Below are 16447 nucleotides of genomic sequence, written 5' to 3' on the forward strand. Positions count from 1 at the left end.
CCAGGCCACTGCCACCTGGTAGCCTGCACATTCTTTGCCACAGCAGATTCCTGAGTCGAATAGCCAGTACAGTGTGTCCAGGTGCTAAGTTATACTTCCCCCCTCCTGTCACAGTGCCCCCCCTACTGTCACACTGACCCCCTCATACTGCCCTCCTTCTGTCATACTGCTCCCTCCTGTCACACTGCCCCCCCTCATACTGCCCCCCTCCGATCACACTGTCCCCCTCATACTGCCCCCTCTGGTCACGCTGCCCCCCTCATACTGCCCCCCTCTAATCACACTGGCCCCTAAACTGCCCCCTTTCTATCACACTGCCCCTTCCTGTCACAGTGCCCCCTCTGTCACACTGCCCCCTCCTGGTACACTGCCCCCTCCTGTCACACAGCCCCCTGTCATACTGCCCCCTCCTGTCAAACTGCACCCCTCCTGTCACACCACTCCCCTTCTATTACACTGCCCCCATCACACTGCCCCCCTCCTGTCACATTGCTCCCCTCCTGTCAGACTAACCCCCATACTGCCCTCCTCCTGTCACATTGCTCCCCTCATACTGCCCTCTTCCTGTCATACAGCCCCCCTCCTGTCACAATGCCCCCCTCATACTGCCCCCATCCTGTTACAGTGCCCCCCTCCTATCACAGTGCCCCTTATCCTGTCACAATGTCCCCCCTTTCTGTCACAGTGCCCCCCCTCTGTAACACTGCCCCCCTATCATGTCACACTGCCCCCTCCTGTCACACTGCCCCCTATCACACTGCCCCCCCTCCATCATACTGCCTCCTCCTGTCACAATGTCTTTCTCTTCTGGCACACTGCCTCCCCTCCTGTCAAAATGTCCTCCTCTTCTGTCACACTACCCCCCTCTTCTGTCGCACTGCCCCCTCTTCTGTCACAATGCCCCTTCTCTTCTGTCACACTCCCCGTTATACTGCCCCCCTCCTGTCACACTGCCTCTCCATCACAGTACCCCCCTCCTGTCACAGTGCCCCCCTATTTTGCCACACTGCCCTCCTTCCTGTGAAAGATTCCACTGCTGGACTGTAATAAAGGGACACGCAATGGCAATAAAGGTTCCTGAGATCAGTGGTAAGGGTTCCATGCTCAAAGGGAAGGGCACAGTCCGGGGGATCAGGGGGCTCTTTAGGGTTTCTTGCACTGGGGCCCTGAAGGTTCCAGTTACACCTCTGAGTGAACAGTAGAAGGAAATATACTGTAAATAACAATCAATAGGTGTAGAAAGCAATTCCTCCTAAACCTTACGATATACTGGGGTAATCCTAACTAAGGATAGTTACGCCACCCTATCAATTCAGCAGTCTATAATATAGTGTCTTTTTTGGCTTGCCAGCTTGTTGGGGGCCAACTGTCAGAGAGCTCAAAATAATGGAACTGGCACTGGCTCTGGTCCCTTTAAGCACTGATAATACACTGGTTCTATGACACTTGCAGGCAACACTGTCCCTCTTTTGTGTAGTTTTTGGCCAGTAGTCTCTCAGCAACTTCTGTGTTAGCAGATGATTTCCCTCTGTCTACTGTTGGCAGCACAGCCAGTCAGTGTCCTCAGCATCCTTCCCCTCTATCAAGCAGTGGGCTCCAGAAGCATCTGTGATATTCTCCAATGCCCCAGAATCATCATTGCTCCTCTCTCTCTTTTAGGTCCAGTGGTGAATGGTCTGTTAGCAGATTGATGTGCATTCAATCTTCCCAGCAACCTCCAAACTTCTCAGCCTGGGAAAAACAACCAGAAAACCACATCTCCTCTGTGCGCCAGTGCCTTTTGGGATCTGTAGTTTTCTCTTTCCAGCCTACAAGACCTCCCACAATCTTAGCAGTCCACATGCTCTGTGTACTCCTATTGGGCAGAGGGGCAGGCTTAACCCTGGCTGCTCTTAGTTTTGTAATAGCAGTCTCTTCATGCAGCTGAGCCTATGTAATGATGAATGTTCTCTGAATGTTCTCTAAATTAACAGACACAGAATCCTCTCCTGGCAGTGCTGCAGACTGGACTATGTTGACAACAGTGACAACAGTAAACACAGAATTTTAAATAAGTAAATTGATAAAAGTAAGCCCTTGCTACTTCTTTGTTAAACCATTACAAAATACACTTGTCAAAAAAAATGAAAGGAACACTTTGAAAACACATCAGATCTCAATGGGGAAAAAGATCATGCTGGATATCTATACTGATATGGACTGGGTAATGGGTTAGGAACGTAAGGATGCCCCATCTCTTTGATGGAAATAAAAATGATCAACCTACAGAACACTGAATTCAAAGACACCCCGTAAATCAAATTGAAAAAATGATGCAGCAGGCTAGTCTATTTTGCTGAAATTTCATTGCAGCAACTCAAAATGGTACTCAGTAGTTTGTATTTTTTATTTATTTATTTCAGGTACTTATATAGCGCTGTCAATTTACGCAGTGCTTTACACATATATATTGAACTTTCACATCAGTCCCTAACCCTCAAGGAGTGTACAATCTAAAGTCCCTAACTTACATTCATACATACACATATTAGGGCCAATTTAGACAGGATCCAATTAACCTACCAGCATGTCTTTGGAGTGTGGGAGGAAACCGGAGCACACGGAGGAAACCCACACAAGCACAGGGAGAACATGCAAACTCCATGCAGGAGGCACCATGGTCGGGAATCGAACCCATGACCCATTTACTGCAAGGCAGACTGTGCCGCCCCAGTTTGTATGGCCCCCCACGTGCTTGTATGCATGCCTGACAACATCGGGGGCATGCTCCTAATGAGATGGCAAATGATGTCCTGGGGTATTTCCTCTCAGATCTGGACCAGGGTATCACTGAGCTCCTGGACAGTCTGAGGTGCAACCTGGCGGCGTTGGTTGGACCAAAACATGATATCCCAGAGGTATTATATTGGATTTAGGTCAGACAAGCATGGGGGCTATTCAATAGTATCAATTCCTTCATCCTCCAGGAACTGCCTGCATACTCAGGCATTGTCATGTAGCAGGAGGAACCCAGGACCCACTGCATCAGCGTAGGGTCCTACAATAAGTTCAAGGATTTCATCCGGATACCTAATGGCAGTTAGGTTGCCGTTGTCTAGCCCAGGGGACTGACCAGCAGGAGTAGAATTCCCTGGCATTGGTGGGAGTAAACAGTGCCATAGGCTTGGTGGTCAGTGGGAGGAAAAAATAATACACCATTGGTATCAGTGAGAGGAATAGTGTTCCATTAGTGATATCAGTTGGAGGAATAGTGCCTCATCATTGGTGTCACTGAGAGGGATGGTGCCCCATCATTGCTGTCAGTGAGAGGAACGGTGTCCCATCATTAGTGTCAGTGAGAGGAACGGTGCCCCATCATTGGAGTCAGTGGAAGAAATAGTGCCCCATTATTGGTGTCATTGAGAGGAATGGTGCTCCATCATTGGTGTCAGTGGGAAGGGATGGTGCTCCATCAGTGATGTCAGTGGAGAGGAATGGTGCCCCATCATTGATTTGTCTTGAATGTTGGAATTAGTGCAGCATGTTTTTTTTACAATATTCACTACTATGTTAATATCTCATAGTATCTTTGCAGCCCTTTCCATTTAATACTTTCTGTACACCTAAGTGCAGTTTACATTATTGAATACCATTTTCATAGGGTTCAGAGCACATCATTGCGCAGAATAGTGTGGCTCCTCCCAGTTCTACCCTTTGTAATGCCTTCTTTGATTGACCACAGCAAATTATGTGGCTGACAAAAGAGCAGGAGACAGCAAAGATTAGGGTAGGGATAAAACTGGTCTGTTACATGCTCAGTTCCTGACAATGAAAGACAATAGTTTCTACAGAGAACTGAGGGAATGATTATATTTTTTAACTCACAGTAGTAGACACCTTCATGACTTCCCATTATTTCTGAGGAACAGACTTTACAAGATGGCATATGGTAACTATGAAATATGAATATTACAACAGTAACACATATGTATTTGCAAGTATGCATGCATGCATGCACATTTTAACTTGCAGTTTTAGAGTCTTCACATTTAAAAAGCTACTTTATTTCTGCTTTAATATCACTTTGGATAGAGCATGAAATTGTTAGAACCTCTGTTGGGGTTTTAATATTGTCTGTGGCACTATCCTGGAGAGGCTTCCACCTCACCTCCTGCCCTAATGATATTGTGTCCCACTGGCAGAAATGACCAGAAATCTCGCCACAGGAGGCAAAAACGGGAACAAAACACATTTTAATGAAACTGAAAAAGGGTTAGAACCTCTGTCAGGTTTTTACAGTTGTCTGCACCTTCTGGTCTGAGTGAAAACTTGCCTTTCTTGTCATCATGGAATCACAGATAGCAAAGGTTCTGAAAGAGTCTAATCCTTCTCCAAAACAAAAAAAAGTTTTGGCTGGAGTACTAACATATGCAACAAATACAGCAATGTAAAAAAGGAAGAACATTTAAAACATTAGGGTATTGATTTAAGTAATAATAATATAGTAACATTACCTCACTTTGGGTGTTAATGAAGTTCCCTTGGTTGTAAAGTTCTTCAGGAAATGGAACAATCCCCTAAATTTAAAGGTTATAACAATTAAGTTTGCTGCACTTCAAATAAAAAATATCCACATACAAGTTCTGTAAATACCTAGAGAATATTCACCTTTTCATCATCAAAGTACATTCGGATGCCATTCTGAGTAAAACATGTATAGAGAGTTCCATTTTTGTGCTGAAAGCTTTCAAAGGTCATTGACACATCTTCTGTTTCCAAAGCATCCTGTATGCCATACATGCCCTTTTCATAGAGGGGAGATATATAAATATATAATCACAACATATACCATTTTCAGCAGTAGTTGTACTCATGTTTACAAATGTGTACAAGAATACATTTGACAACATGAACTGACACTCTATGAGAGTAGAAGTACACAAAATACGGATTATATAAGTATAACAAAAAATTGAAAAAGAAAAATCAAAGATATAGTGATTTATGTTTCTCCTACTGTAGAAGTAAACACACCCTAGGAAATCATGGAGATGTGTGGCTGCCAAGAATTACTAATCCAGAATGTTTCTGTCCACACCGACTTTGATTATATACAGTTGTGCTCAAAATAATAGCAGTCAGACATCACTAACCTGATCAATCACTGTTTTTGGTAGAAATTATATTTCTACATGGCAAATAATTTACTAGCAGGTGTAGTAGAGTAATAGAAATCCAACAGACCCAACAGTCATGACATGCATGCTGCTGATTCTGTGTAATTGAATCACTAATTGAAAGGGACATGTTCAAAATAATAGCAGTGTGGAGTTCTATTAGTGAGGTCATTCATTCTTTGAAAAACAGGTGGCAATTATTGCCCTTATTTAAGGAAGGAAGGCAGCAAATGTTGTACATGCTGGTTATAGTGCATTTCTCTCTGAAATTCTGAGGAAAATGGGTCGTTCTAGACATTGTTCAGAAGAACAGCGTACCTTGGTTAAAAAATTGATTGGAGAGGGGAAAACATATAAAGAAGTGCAGAAAATGATAGGCTGCTCAGCTAAAATGATCACAAATGCTTTAAAATGGCAACCAAAACCTGAAAGACGTGGAAGAAAGCGAAAAACTACCATTCGAATGGATAGCAGAATTGCCAAAATGGCAAGGACTCAGCCAACAATCAGCTCCAGGAAGATCAAAGAAGGTCTAAAGTTACCTGTGAGTACTGTTACAATTAGAAGACGCCTATGTGAAGCCAAGCTATCTGCAAGAAGCCCCCGCAAAGTCCCACTGCTGAAAAAAAGACGTGCTGAAGAGGTTACAATTTGCCAAAGAGCACATTGACTGGCCTAAAGAGAAATGGCGCAACATTTTGTGGACTGATGAAAGTAAGATTGTTCTTTTTAGGTCTAGTGGCCAGAGACAGTTTGTCAGACGACCCCCAAACACTGAATTCAAGCCACAGTACACTGTGAAGACAGTGAAGCATGGTTGCGCAAGCATCATGATATGGGATGTTTCTCATACTACGGTGTTGGACCTATTTATCGCATACCAGGGATCATGGATCAGTTTGAATACATCAGAATACTTGAGAAAGTCATGCTGCCTTATGCTGAAGAGGAAATGCCCTTGAAATGGGTGTTCCAACAAGACAACGACCCCAAACACACCAGTAAACGTGCAACATCTTGGTTCCAGACCAACAAGATTGACGTTATGGAGTGGCCAGCCCAATCCCCGGATCTTAATCCAATAGAAAACTTGTGGGGTGACATCAAAAATGCAGTCTCTGAGGCAAAACCAAGAAATAGAGAAGAACTGTGGAATGTAGTCCAATCATCCTGGGCTGGAATACCTGTTCACAGGTGCCAGAAGTTGGTTGACTCCATGCAACACAGATGTACAGCAGTTCTCAGAAACAGTGCTTATACAACTAAATATTAATTAAGTGATTCAAAGGAAAGCAAAATCTTCAAACATTTTTCAGTTTATATAGTGAATGTTTGAGTTTGTAAAGAAGAATTCAAACACTGCTATTTATTTGAACAGTCTAATATTCACTTTTCTTCAATTTTTTTAGAGGAACAACACAAATTTGATATATTTTACTTCATGTTTTGATTTGGAATAGAATGTGTAGTGTTCCCAATGCATTTGTGTGTATGAAATAAAAGCTATTAGAAGGATTTTGAGCTTTATTCACTTTTTTCAACACACTGCTATTATTTTGAACACAACTGTATATACAGAATTAAATGTATTTCTCTCTTTGATTAACCCACTGTACCTTGTATAGGGTCATGATTTGCCAGGCAGTCTTTGACTCCCCACTGCCATTTATTGGCTGTCAGTGATTGAATATTTTCCTTGTGTTATCATACTACGTGCTGGTCCTGTGCTGTTCACTGATGCCCCCACTCTCCTGTCTTCTGGGCTATGAAAATGATTATGTGATAGACTTTGTTTTATACATTGGACTGTTGTCTGCATTTATGTGTGCATTCTGTTAAGACTGCTGTGGTTTAGGTTTTTTTTTTTCTTTGCTATGTGTCTTGTTAAGATTTCCTTTCACTTCCTGTCCCAAAAAATATAAGAAGAAGGAGGAGATGTCTCCAAAGTGAGATGCTATTTTCTTTAAAACAGTTCTCCCCAGCAAAGGTTTTCCCCATTCATATATTTCCCTTTCCCCTTCTGTTATTGTGAAAACAAGAAAAAGTAGGCATATGTCAGTAGTAACGGTTGGGAGAGCGTGGGTGCTCCTATAGCCAGTGGCTTGCTAAGGGGGCACTCATAGGAAGGAGTAGACAGCACCGGTAAGGGATCGTTCTGTGCAATAACCTTGTACAGAACAGATTAGTATAGCATCTTTTTTATTTTAAAGACAAAATGTTTTGCCTTTAATCAAACATTACTTGTAATCTCCCATTCAACCATATGTGTCTTTCTGCTAGATTCCCTATCCCTGACTATGCAGAATCCCATTCTTTCTAATTGTCCCTGTTCACGTCTGTATGCTGAGTTGCCCTATGCTTTAAACCCTATGCTCAAAAAAGTATATGAGCTTTTTTAAGCACATTGGAGAACTCTTCTCCTCCTCTAGAACTTGCCCTTCTCTCCTTGCCCAGCCCAGGAAACAAACACCATAAAGCAGGGGTCTCCAATCTGTGGCCCGCGGGCCGATTGTGGCCCTTTGCTTGCCTTTATCTGGCCCTTTTGAGCACTATTCCTTCCACTGATGCGAGGCATTATTCCTGCCACTGACCCCAATGAAGGGACACTATTCCTTCCACTGACACTAGAGATGGGGAACTAATTTTTCTACTGACACCAATTATGGGACACTATTATTCCCACTGACACCAACAATGGGGCACTATACTTCCCAATGGCACCAACAACGGGGTACTATACCTTCCAGTGACACCAATGATGGGGCATTATACCTCCCAATGACACCAACAATGGGGCACTATACCTCCCAATGACATCAGTGATGGAGCACTATGCTTACCACCAACACCAACGATGGGTAATTTTTTTAACACCCACTAACCACCAGGCCAGTTTACACTCACCAATGCCAGAGCATTATCTTCTCCCACTGGCCACATTCCAGCCCCCCTAAAGTTTGATGGACAGTAAACTGGCCCTTTATTTTAAAAGTTTGGAGACCCCTGCCTTAAATTTTTACTAAACCTAGGACCCTGCATTCACTATATCTGATCTCCCACAGTACACAGAACAAGTAATTGCATTTAATTTAATAAATATAAACTGCTAAATACCTTTTCTCATCAGCAGTTAAAGCAGTCTTGTGACTTCTATCAATGTCCAGCCGAGCACATGTTAAAGCTTATAGGAGGAGTTTTCATTCTTCTGTAGAAGGATGCAGGACCCCTGACCTCTGTCTGGAAAGTGCTGATAGGCCCTGTGCTGATCACATGCACTCTCCCAAGAAAACAAAAACACCTCTCTAGCAATACACACCAAACTGACCATGTGCAGAGTGACTCCACATGATATGTCTTATCAGGAGATGAGAGAGGGGCATTGGAAGAAGGGGAGGATCAGAGAAGTCAGGATCAACCAGTGTTTTTACACAATGCAAAGGATTAACCCTTTAGGTTCCACAGTGAGTATAACAAGCATTCTTTACTGCATGTACAGACTGATTTTACTGTTGTGAGTTTAGTAACGCTTTAAGCTTCATACACATTCAAAAATGCCTGTCATGCAGTCTAAAAAAATGCCTCAGTTTTGTGGTAAAGCAGTACCATGAACATGATCACAGACACATATAAGTAGAACCTGTATCCCTCAATGGACTCCAAAAAAATGAATTTTATAGTAAATGCAACAATCTCATTTTTTTTTATCCATTGATGGACACGAGATTTCTAAAACTGCCGGGGAATCCAAAACCAGTCCACCAGATGTTGGCATTAGATGAGGCCTGAACATCCGCCTGGGAAAATTTGGAGTATGTGTGAACAGAAGACTAGATGGCAGCCTTGCAAAACTTGCTTAATGTGTGTTGTGACAGGAGAGAGTGGAATCCAATTCTTAAGACCAAATGCTTGAATGATGGTTAGTCTAAGCCACTGGAAATGGAGAAAAGATTGATGGTTCCCATACGAGATCCATCAGGAAAGACAAAATGAGACAAAGTAGCTGCAAGGTAAATTTGCACAGTACAGACTATATCCAGGAAATAAAGTGAGATCTTCTGATGATGAACTGGAGACAAAGGGATGGAAGAATGATGTTCAGGTTCAGGTGGAAGGCTGAAATTGCTTTCAGTAACACAGTTGTCCTAGGCCTCAACACCATCTTGTCCCTGTGTATGACTAGAATGGGTTCTCTACAGGACAAGGCTGTCAGCTCAGACACTTCCCTCACAGAGGTAATGGCAATCATGTGGACGAGAGTTCAAAAAGCAGTATTTGAAATGAAACTAGGTCTGGAGTGAAACGAGGCATATGGGACTGCCTTGAAGGATGTACCATTAGCCACAAGCCTCTCATCCAGGAGTGAAACGTTAGAAGATTCTGGACTAATGAGTGAGTGAAGAACTGATGAAGAGGGAGTGAGGAGTTTGGAGTTTCCACTGAGAAAGAAAACCTCTGGCTTTAGCTTTTTCTAGGACCCACATACTACAAGCAAGACGATTTCTAATCTGAATTCTGAAGGTTCTGGACTGTGGCTGAATATCTGAAAGGTCAGGGCAGTCTGGGCTATGTTTTTAGCTATAACCTATGCCAACTGTTCCCTCAGTAAGAGGTCATCTAGATATCCTGCAATGGGGAACCCTGAGGACATAGTAAGGCTAGCACATGGGCCACCAGTTGGTGAAAATTTGCAGTGCAGAGAACAGGCTGATTGGTGGGTTACAAATTGGAAATACAGCAGTCCCAGAGAAAAGTAAAGGAATAGAAGATGGGTTGGAAAAATGGGAACATGCAAGGGCCAGTTTTTGATGTTCACAGAGGACATAAAGGCAAGGGAGGTGGATTTGATCCGGAGGTGAATTTTTTCCAAAATTCAGGGCCTTGAGATCCAAAATACGGTGGATGCCTTCCTCTGATTTGGGAACTGTGAATAGGTTGGAGTAGAAACCCTGAAGCTTTACTGCCATAGGGAGTGTGGAAATGACTTTCTGCTACAGAAGAACTTACAAGACTTCATGGAGATATACTAATCAGGATAGTGACACAGGCAGGTTGGAAGCATTGAACTGCAGAAGGGACTGGGAGCAAAACTCTAGCTTGTAGCCCCTTTGTAAACACATCCTGTACCCAGGTATCTAAGATCCCTGTTGTCCAAGTGTCTGCAAACACTAACAGATGTGCCCCCATTTTTGAAAGTGGAGGAGTCCCTTTGGACTGAAGAAGATTTATGTTATGGTTTGGGGTATTTGGAAGTCTAGCATTTGCAAGTAGACTGTGTGTCAGACTTGGTTTTGGAAATTAAGGGCTGGAAGTACCAAAATGGATTGATCTTGGCCTGCATAGAGGAGTGAATAGTCACAGAATAAGCCATTGGCTTCTTTTACTGAGGAAGATGGGTACTGCATGGGCATGCAGAGTAAATGCTCTTTGCAGGTAGGCACCTTTAGCCAAAGTGTCCTCCTCACGAATACTGACAGAAGACCCTTATGGGAGATGAGACAGGATACATTTATTATATAACAGCTGAAGCTGTCTGCTTAAAACAGGTCACAGGAGTCCAAAAACAGGTCACAGAAGTGCTGAAGCCCACTGTCAGCTGATGTCACTCAGCCGGTCCAGGCTGGAGAAAGATCCTGACTTTAAAATCGAGATCCACCCCAGGGTCTGGAGCGGCACCTGGATCAGCCTGCCAGTAATCCGCTGAGAGCCTGAGCCAGCCGCTCCTTGTCCCTCCACAGCCCAGTGCTCCAGTGAGCATGGAGGGGGCAGAGCAGACAGCGGTGACTGACAGCCACCACTATCTGCTCAGAGCAGCACTGAGAACTCAGAGATCATCGGTCACATGATCACTTAGTTCTCACATTTAGAGCCGGCAGGGGACAGATGCAGCATTGGTCCAGTCCACCTAGGTAAGTATAATTTGGGGGAAAAAACAAACCCCATACTTTTCTTTTAGGTTTTGGAGCAATGGCAGGCAACTGGGACTCCTCAGGTGCAGGTTAATCTTTCAGGGATTTGAGAAACTCAGTATCAGACAGGGTCTTGGCAGTTGAAGGCTCAGAGACAGTTCTGTGAGAAAATCAGATACAGACTCTGCAGGGGTAGGCGCAAATGCGCCCTTATGGAATTTGCGGTCAATCAATCAGCAGTGCTAGTAATGCTATTCTTCCTATAAAGTCCTGCATTACTATAATAAAACTACCCCTTAATAAAGCCTTAATGCCTGATAGAGCTAAAAAGGTTTTGAAGAGGGAAGACTCTAGCAGATGGCTGGCTGACACCCAGTACAACAGGACAGCACCCCCCCAATCAGACATGTACCATTGCAGATGCTACATGGTAAGAGGAAAGGCCTTCAATACTGTTTTGGCGGTTTTGCCACCTCACTTATTCACTTGCTGTTAAATATAATAGGTGATTATAACCTTTTGTCTATGTATAAATTTAGCCAATCCTGCTGTGGCTATTACCAATAATGTTCTTCTCTTATGTGTAAATTAATTCGATTTTTATTTTTTGCACAGTTGTTATCATTTGGTGTTAACATTATTGGTAATAGCCACAGCAGGATTGGCTACATTTATGTATAGACAAAAAGTTATAATCACTTATTATATTTATCAGCAAGTGAATAAGTGAGGTGGCAAAACCGCCAAAACAATACTCACAAACAAAACTGCTGGGAAAGTGACCAAGTCACTGTGGGTGGGCAGCAGGGATAATCCGAGAAGAGCCCTTTGCATCTCTTGCAGTAAGAGCAGCAACAACAAGATGCTTCTCCAAAGCTGAAGGGCAGGAAAGAGCATCAGCACTCAATCCCTCAATACTAATCCTTTCTGCGGTAAGACAGATGAATATCAAGAACTATAATGGAGGCCAGCAGTGGTAATAATGAGGTAATTCCATGTGCTCAAATCACACGGCCTACTAACAAAGAGAGTCTTCAGAGACAGGATCAAACTTAAGAAATGCCATGGCTCTGGACCTGGAAAAGGCTCCACAGATAGCTTTACCAGTACATGCAGTACATGCAGTACATGCATGAAACTGCAATGCAAAGCCTATTGCTCAAAGTTCACATTCAAGACTAGCACAGGAGCATATAGAGACCAGCTCAGCAGGGAAGTAGCAGGAATCTTGAATGAAGAAAAAAAAGGTAGCTATCAAAAGAATTAGTCCTGGGGCTATTCTTCCAGAACACTAGCAAAAAACTATGACATGCTGGAAGTAGGAGGGTGTACCCTAATCTGGCCCACAATTTGTTCGTTTGCCAGTGTCTGTTCCTCCTGTAAGCAGCAGTATGACCCAACAGTGTATGAATTCCTGTGTCCCTTAATAAATAAAAATGAAAAAAAACAATTTATTTTGTGTTTGTGTGTATTTAAAGATCTCTCTTACCCACAGATACAAATGAACTGAGGGGATAACCATTTACTTGCCCCTCATGGGGGGGGGGGGCAGGGAGGTGGCATCTCCTTCTGGGCACTGGAGGAATGCAGGTGCTGAAGAGCCTAGTGCCCGACAGTCCCCACTATGTGCTCAAAGAGACCTGAGAATTGAGTGGTCAGCGGTCGAGTTATCCTGTCTGTGCTTAAAGCTACTAAACCTGCTGTAGTTCCAACAAGATTTATCATCAAAAATGGAAGATTTATTTTCACTGGAGTAAGCTTTTGGGGGTTCCCCACATGTCTTTTCGGTAGGCTGCATTGTTTCTTTCCTTCAGCTGGGGGTAGAACAACACTTGAATCCTAAAGGTCAGGTGTCTGCTCTGTCCATTTTTGTTAAAAATCTTATTGCTAATAATTGTTCCTCCAGTTTAGGCCTCCACTACTACTGTGGAATCTACTGCTTGGTGTACAAATATCCTCATTCTTCGAGATATTTGCTTGACATCCTTATCCTGTACCCTTATCAGCCCCGAATAATCTTATGTTATCTTATCTTAAAGAGTTAATTCACCTTTACCAAAAAAGCTGTCTATGCAGGTAAGTAGCACCTGTAGATGAAAACAAACTGAACAGTTTTGACCAAAGTTGAATAATGCCCTTGCTATAGATGTAGGCCTTTTAAGTACCTCCCAAAGCCTGGCCAAAATCATCATCATATCCTTCATTGTTGCTAGGGCATTGCCGCTAGACACTACCACTAATAGATGATGCCATCTATGGGAGTTTTTCATCTTTGGGAGGTACATAAATGGCCTTCACCAACAGAAAGGGCATTATCCAACTGCACAGCTACAGAGTTTGTTTTTATTGACCAGTATCCTTACATGCATAGGCAGTTTTTTAGTTTAGGTTATCTAACCCCTCAATCTTATCTTAATTTTTATTTTGCTAGCAATTTACACAACACATTTTTTCCCTGCAAGAGATGAAAAGGGTAATAAGGCTCAATTAAAGTAAAATGCATACATTTATTTTGAAGGAACAAAAATAATTCAGCACTAGGGTTAAACATTTCAGGATAAAGCAGCCAACACACAATTTGTGATACCAAATTACCAAAATGAATAAATATACAGTGCAGCGCTATATCCTTCTCAACAAAAATTCCCCAAACAAAAAAAAGTGAATAAATAAGTAATTAAAATTTGTCAATATTCTATAATATAAAGAAAAACAACCATACAACTTCAAACAAGTGCTGAGTGCAATAATTTATAAAGTCCTTAATAAATAGTGTAAAAAGTCCCACTTCATACCTAAAGGAATATAGTAGGAATTCCTGGAAAAAATCTTCAGTAGTGTATAGGTCACCATTCTATCCAGGGTGATAGTCTTACTTGATTTGAAGTGTTAACATGTTGGTGACATGCACTGAATGGTGAAGACAACTTTTAGATGTTGAATGTATTTAACAAGTACTGTCGACCATTGTTTTTTATACATGGTCCACATAATTTGGTAAGAGGCTATTATTTCACCTATGTAAGCACAGAATTCTACTTCTGTTGGTTAGTGGTGATCTATACACTACTGAATATTCTTTCCGGGAAGTCATACATTCATTTTTAGTTTTTGTATTTCTGATCCATTAAATAAAAGTCATACTAATGTGATATAATTTTATTATTTAGATTTTGTTGGTATAGTTTACTATAACGCAAGTTATTCAAACATACAGGAAAGTGCATTTGTTTCCAATTTTTTTTACCACAAATTCCTGAATAAAACTAGTGAAAAAAATATATGTATCCAAAAACTATAACTGGTAAAAAATGTATAATACATTGGAGTAGACTACAAAACCAAGAAGGTATATTGTGTGGAACCGAGACACAGAAAGAAAGCAAAAGAAAGAATCAAGAAAAAAAGGCCCAGGGTTAACTTGGGCAGTCTTGTCACAAGATTAGTTCATAATGTATCTGGGAAAACCATTCTTTAGATCCTTACATGCTATAAACAGCAGATACCTCGAAATGGTTGCACACCACATTTGATCACCACATTTTGCCCCCCCCCCCCCAAAGAAGAAAAAAAACACTGGTTCAAGAGTTTCCTGTTGCTAGTTCTTACTTTGCCCCACCTTTCTTATATACCATACTGTTTGCTCAGCACTGTGATGGCTGGCCACATTAAGCAATCCTAATGAGGAGTTGGTAAGAGGGGGTAGGATACAGCCAGTGACATAAAGCTGGTAGATACTTACTCCCTGAGTTTCCGGCATGAAGGAGCACAGGGACCACATGCTGCATGCAAGTACGAGGAGGTTTTTGGACTTTATCACAAGTAAGGCCTGATGCACATAGGGCTTTTGCCCATCGCTCCTAGATGCCTTTCCTCCTGGCAGGAAAAAAAACACTTGATGCATGTAAACTTGGTTAGGTGCATCAAGTACTTGTGCAATAATTAATTTAATTGGCCAGAATAATACTTTATTCTGGCCATTGAAATGATTTAATGCTCAAGCACTTGAAGTGCCTAGTGTTAATGCGCATTTAGACACGTTTACTAGCCTCAAGTGTTTTTTCTACCAAATCACTGCCGCTCCAGGACGCACTGGCAGTGGATTTTTTTCTGCCTCTACATGCCCCAGCCTCTAAACACCCATTTGTTCATAGACACATATACTAACATGCTGGGGTGTTTAGAGGTAGAAAAACAAAATGCCACATGCCCCAAACAGCAGCATTAAAAACATCCAGTGTGCATGAGGCCTACATGTTTAATAAAGGTTTGCTTTAAAGGACCACTATTGTGCTAATTTAATGCTAAGTGTACCTGTTCAACATCATTTTGTGTTTGAAAAGGTTGCAGCATTTGTTCAATGTCTTCTGAAACTTCTTCATCCTCCATTTTTAGATGTTCAATCTGTGGTCTAATTGCAGTAGTATCAGCAAGGGTGGACGCTGAATCATTTTGTACCACAGTGGATCTTTCCATATTGTCTCTCACAGTTTGGTTTTCTACTGAACTGTTCTTAGAAGCCCCAGTCCCCATTTTAGACTAATTCTTCAAACAAAAGAGAAAATGTATTCAAAAGTTGAGGAAATGTCTTGATGACTGTTAAAATAAATAAATATGTTTAAATACATTTGTGATACTAAATTATCAGTCAATTACTATGAATGTATCAAAGCTGTAACACTGTAACTGCAGAAACTACAACAGCATTTTTATTTATATATGCACTAATGATGTCCTTGTCATTAGAGGATGTATGAATTCATTTTTAGGTGCTGTCAATACAGGGTAGCATTGACAAGGCTCTTGGCTTGTTTTCTGGATCAACGAATCTTTAAAACTTAAAATGCCACTGCCACTGTAAACATCAACATCATAAAATACAAAAAATTAATGTATACAAAATATATCAAGTATATTATCAGCTGAATCCTGTTATCCTAATGCATACATGTGAAAATTTAATTTGTGTTAAACAATAAATTAAATGGATTGGCAAGGTTTTTGCACATATAATAAAACAATACACAATGAGCAAAAAAAGGCGGCCCATCGCACTCAGGACGCTGACTCACTGTGACCAAAAATGAACCAAGTAGTGTGAGATGATGTCAACTCTGGTCCCCTCAGACGTGTTTCACACACTTATGTCCTTAATTGCTAAGGCAGTATGTGGGAAAACCCACCTGTGGTTAAATAGCATCATCAGCCATAAAGAAATGTTATCCAGCCAGAAGGATGATAAGCACTGGAGCACCATTTAGCGATGGGATGACCAGCCTGAAGGACAACAATGTGTGATATGCAATATAGTGCACCTTGGGCAAGCTAAGCTACTACTGTATACATATAAAGAGTAAGGTAAGTGAGCGCAAACTAGCGGGATAA

At 41.9% G+C, this 16447-nt stretch overlaps 1 protein-coding gene across 1 annotated transcript in view; it reads right to left on the bottom strand.

Annotated features, from left to right (window-relative positions):
• Nucleotides 1-15652, bottom strand: part of LOC149449853 (uncharacterized) — a 114631-nt gene extending 98979 nt beyond the window's left edge. Inside the window, exons 1-3 of the mRNA XM_089692659.1 lie at nt 15377-15652; nt 4648-4782; nt 4494-4556 (exon numbers count right to left, since the gene is read on the bottom strand). Coding sequence (XP_089548785.1) covers nt 4494-4556; nt 4648-4782; nt 15377-15595 — 417 coding nt within the window. The 5' untranslated portion in view covers nt 15596-15652. The remainder of the gene's footprint in view (nt 1-4493; nt 4557-4647; nt 4783-15376) is intronic.
• Between the last annotated feature and the right edge of the window lie 795 nt (nt 15653-16447).

Source organism: Staurois parvus, unplaced genomic scaffold (assembly GCF_062004578.1).
Source record: "Staurois parvus isolate SC_StPar_1 unplaced genomic scaffold, SC_StPar_1.0 ptg000599l, whole genome shotgun sequence".
NCBI lineage: Eukaryota > Metazoa > Chordata > Amphibia > Anura > Ranidae > Staurois > Staurois parvus.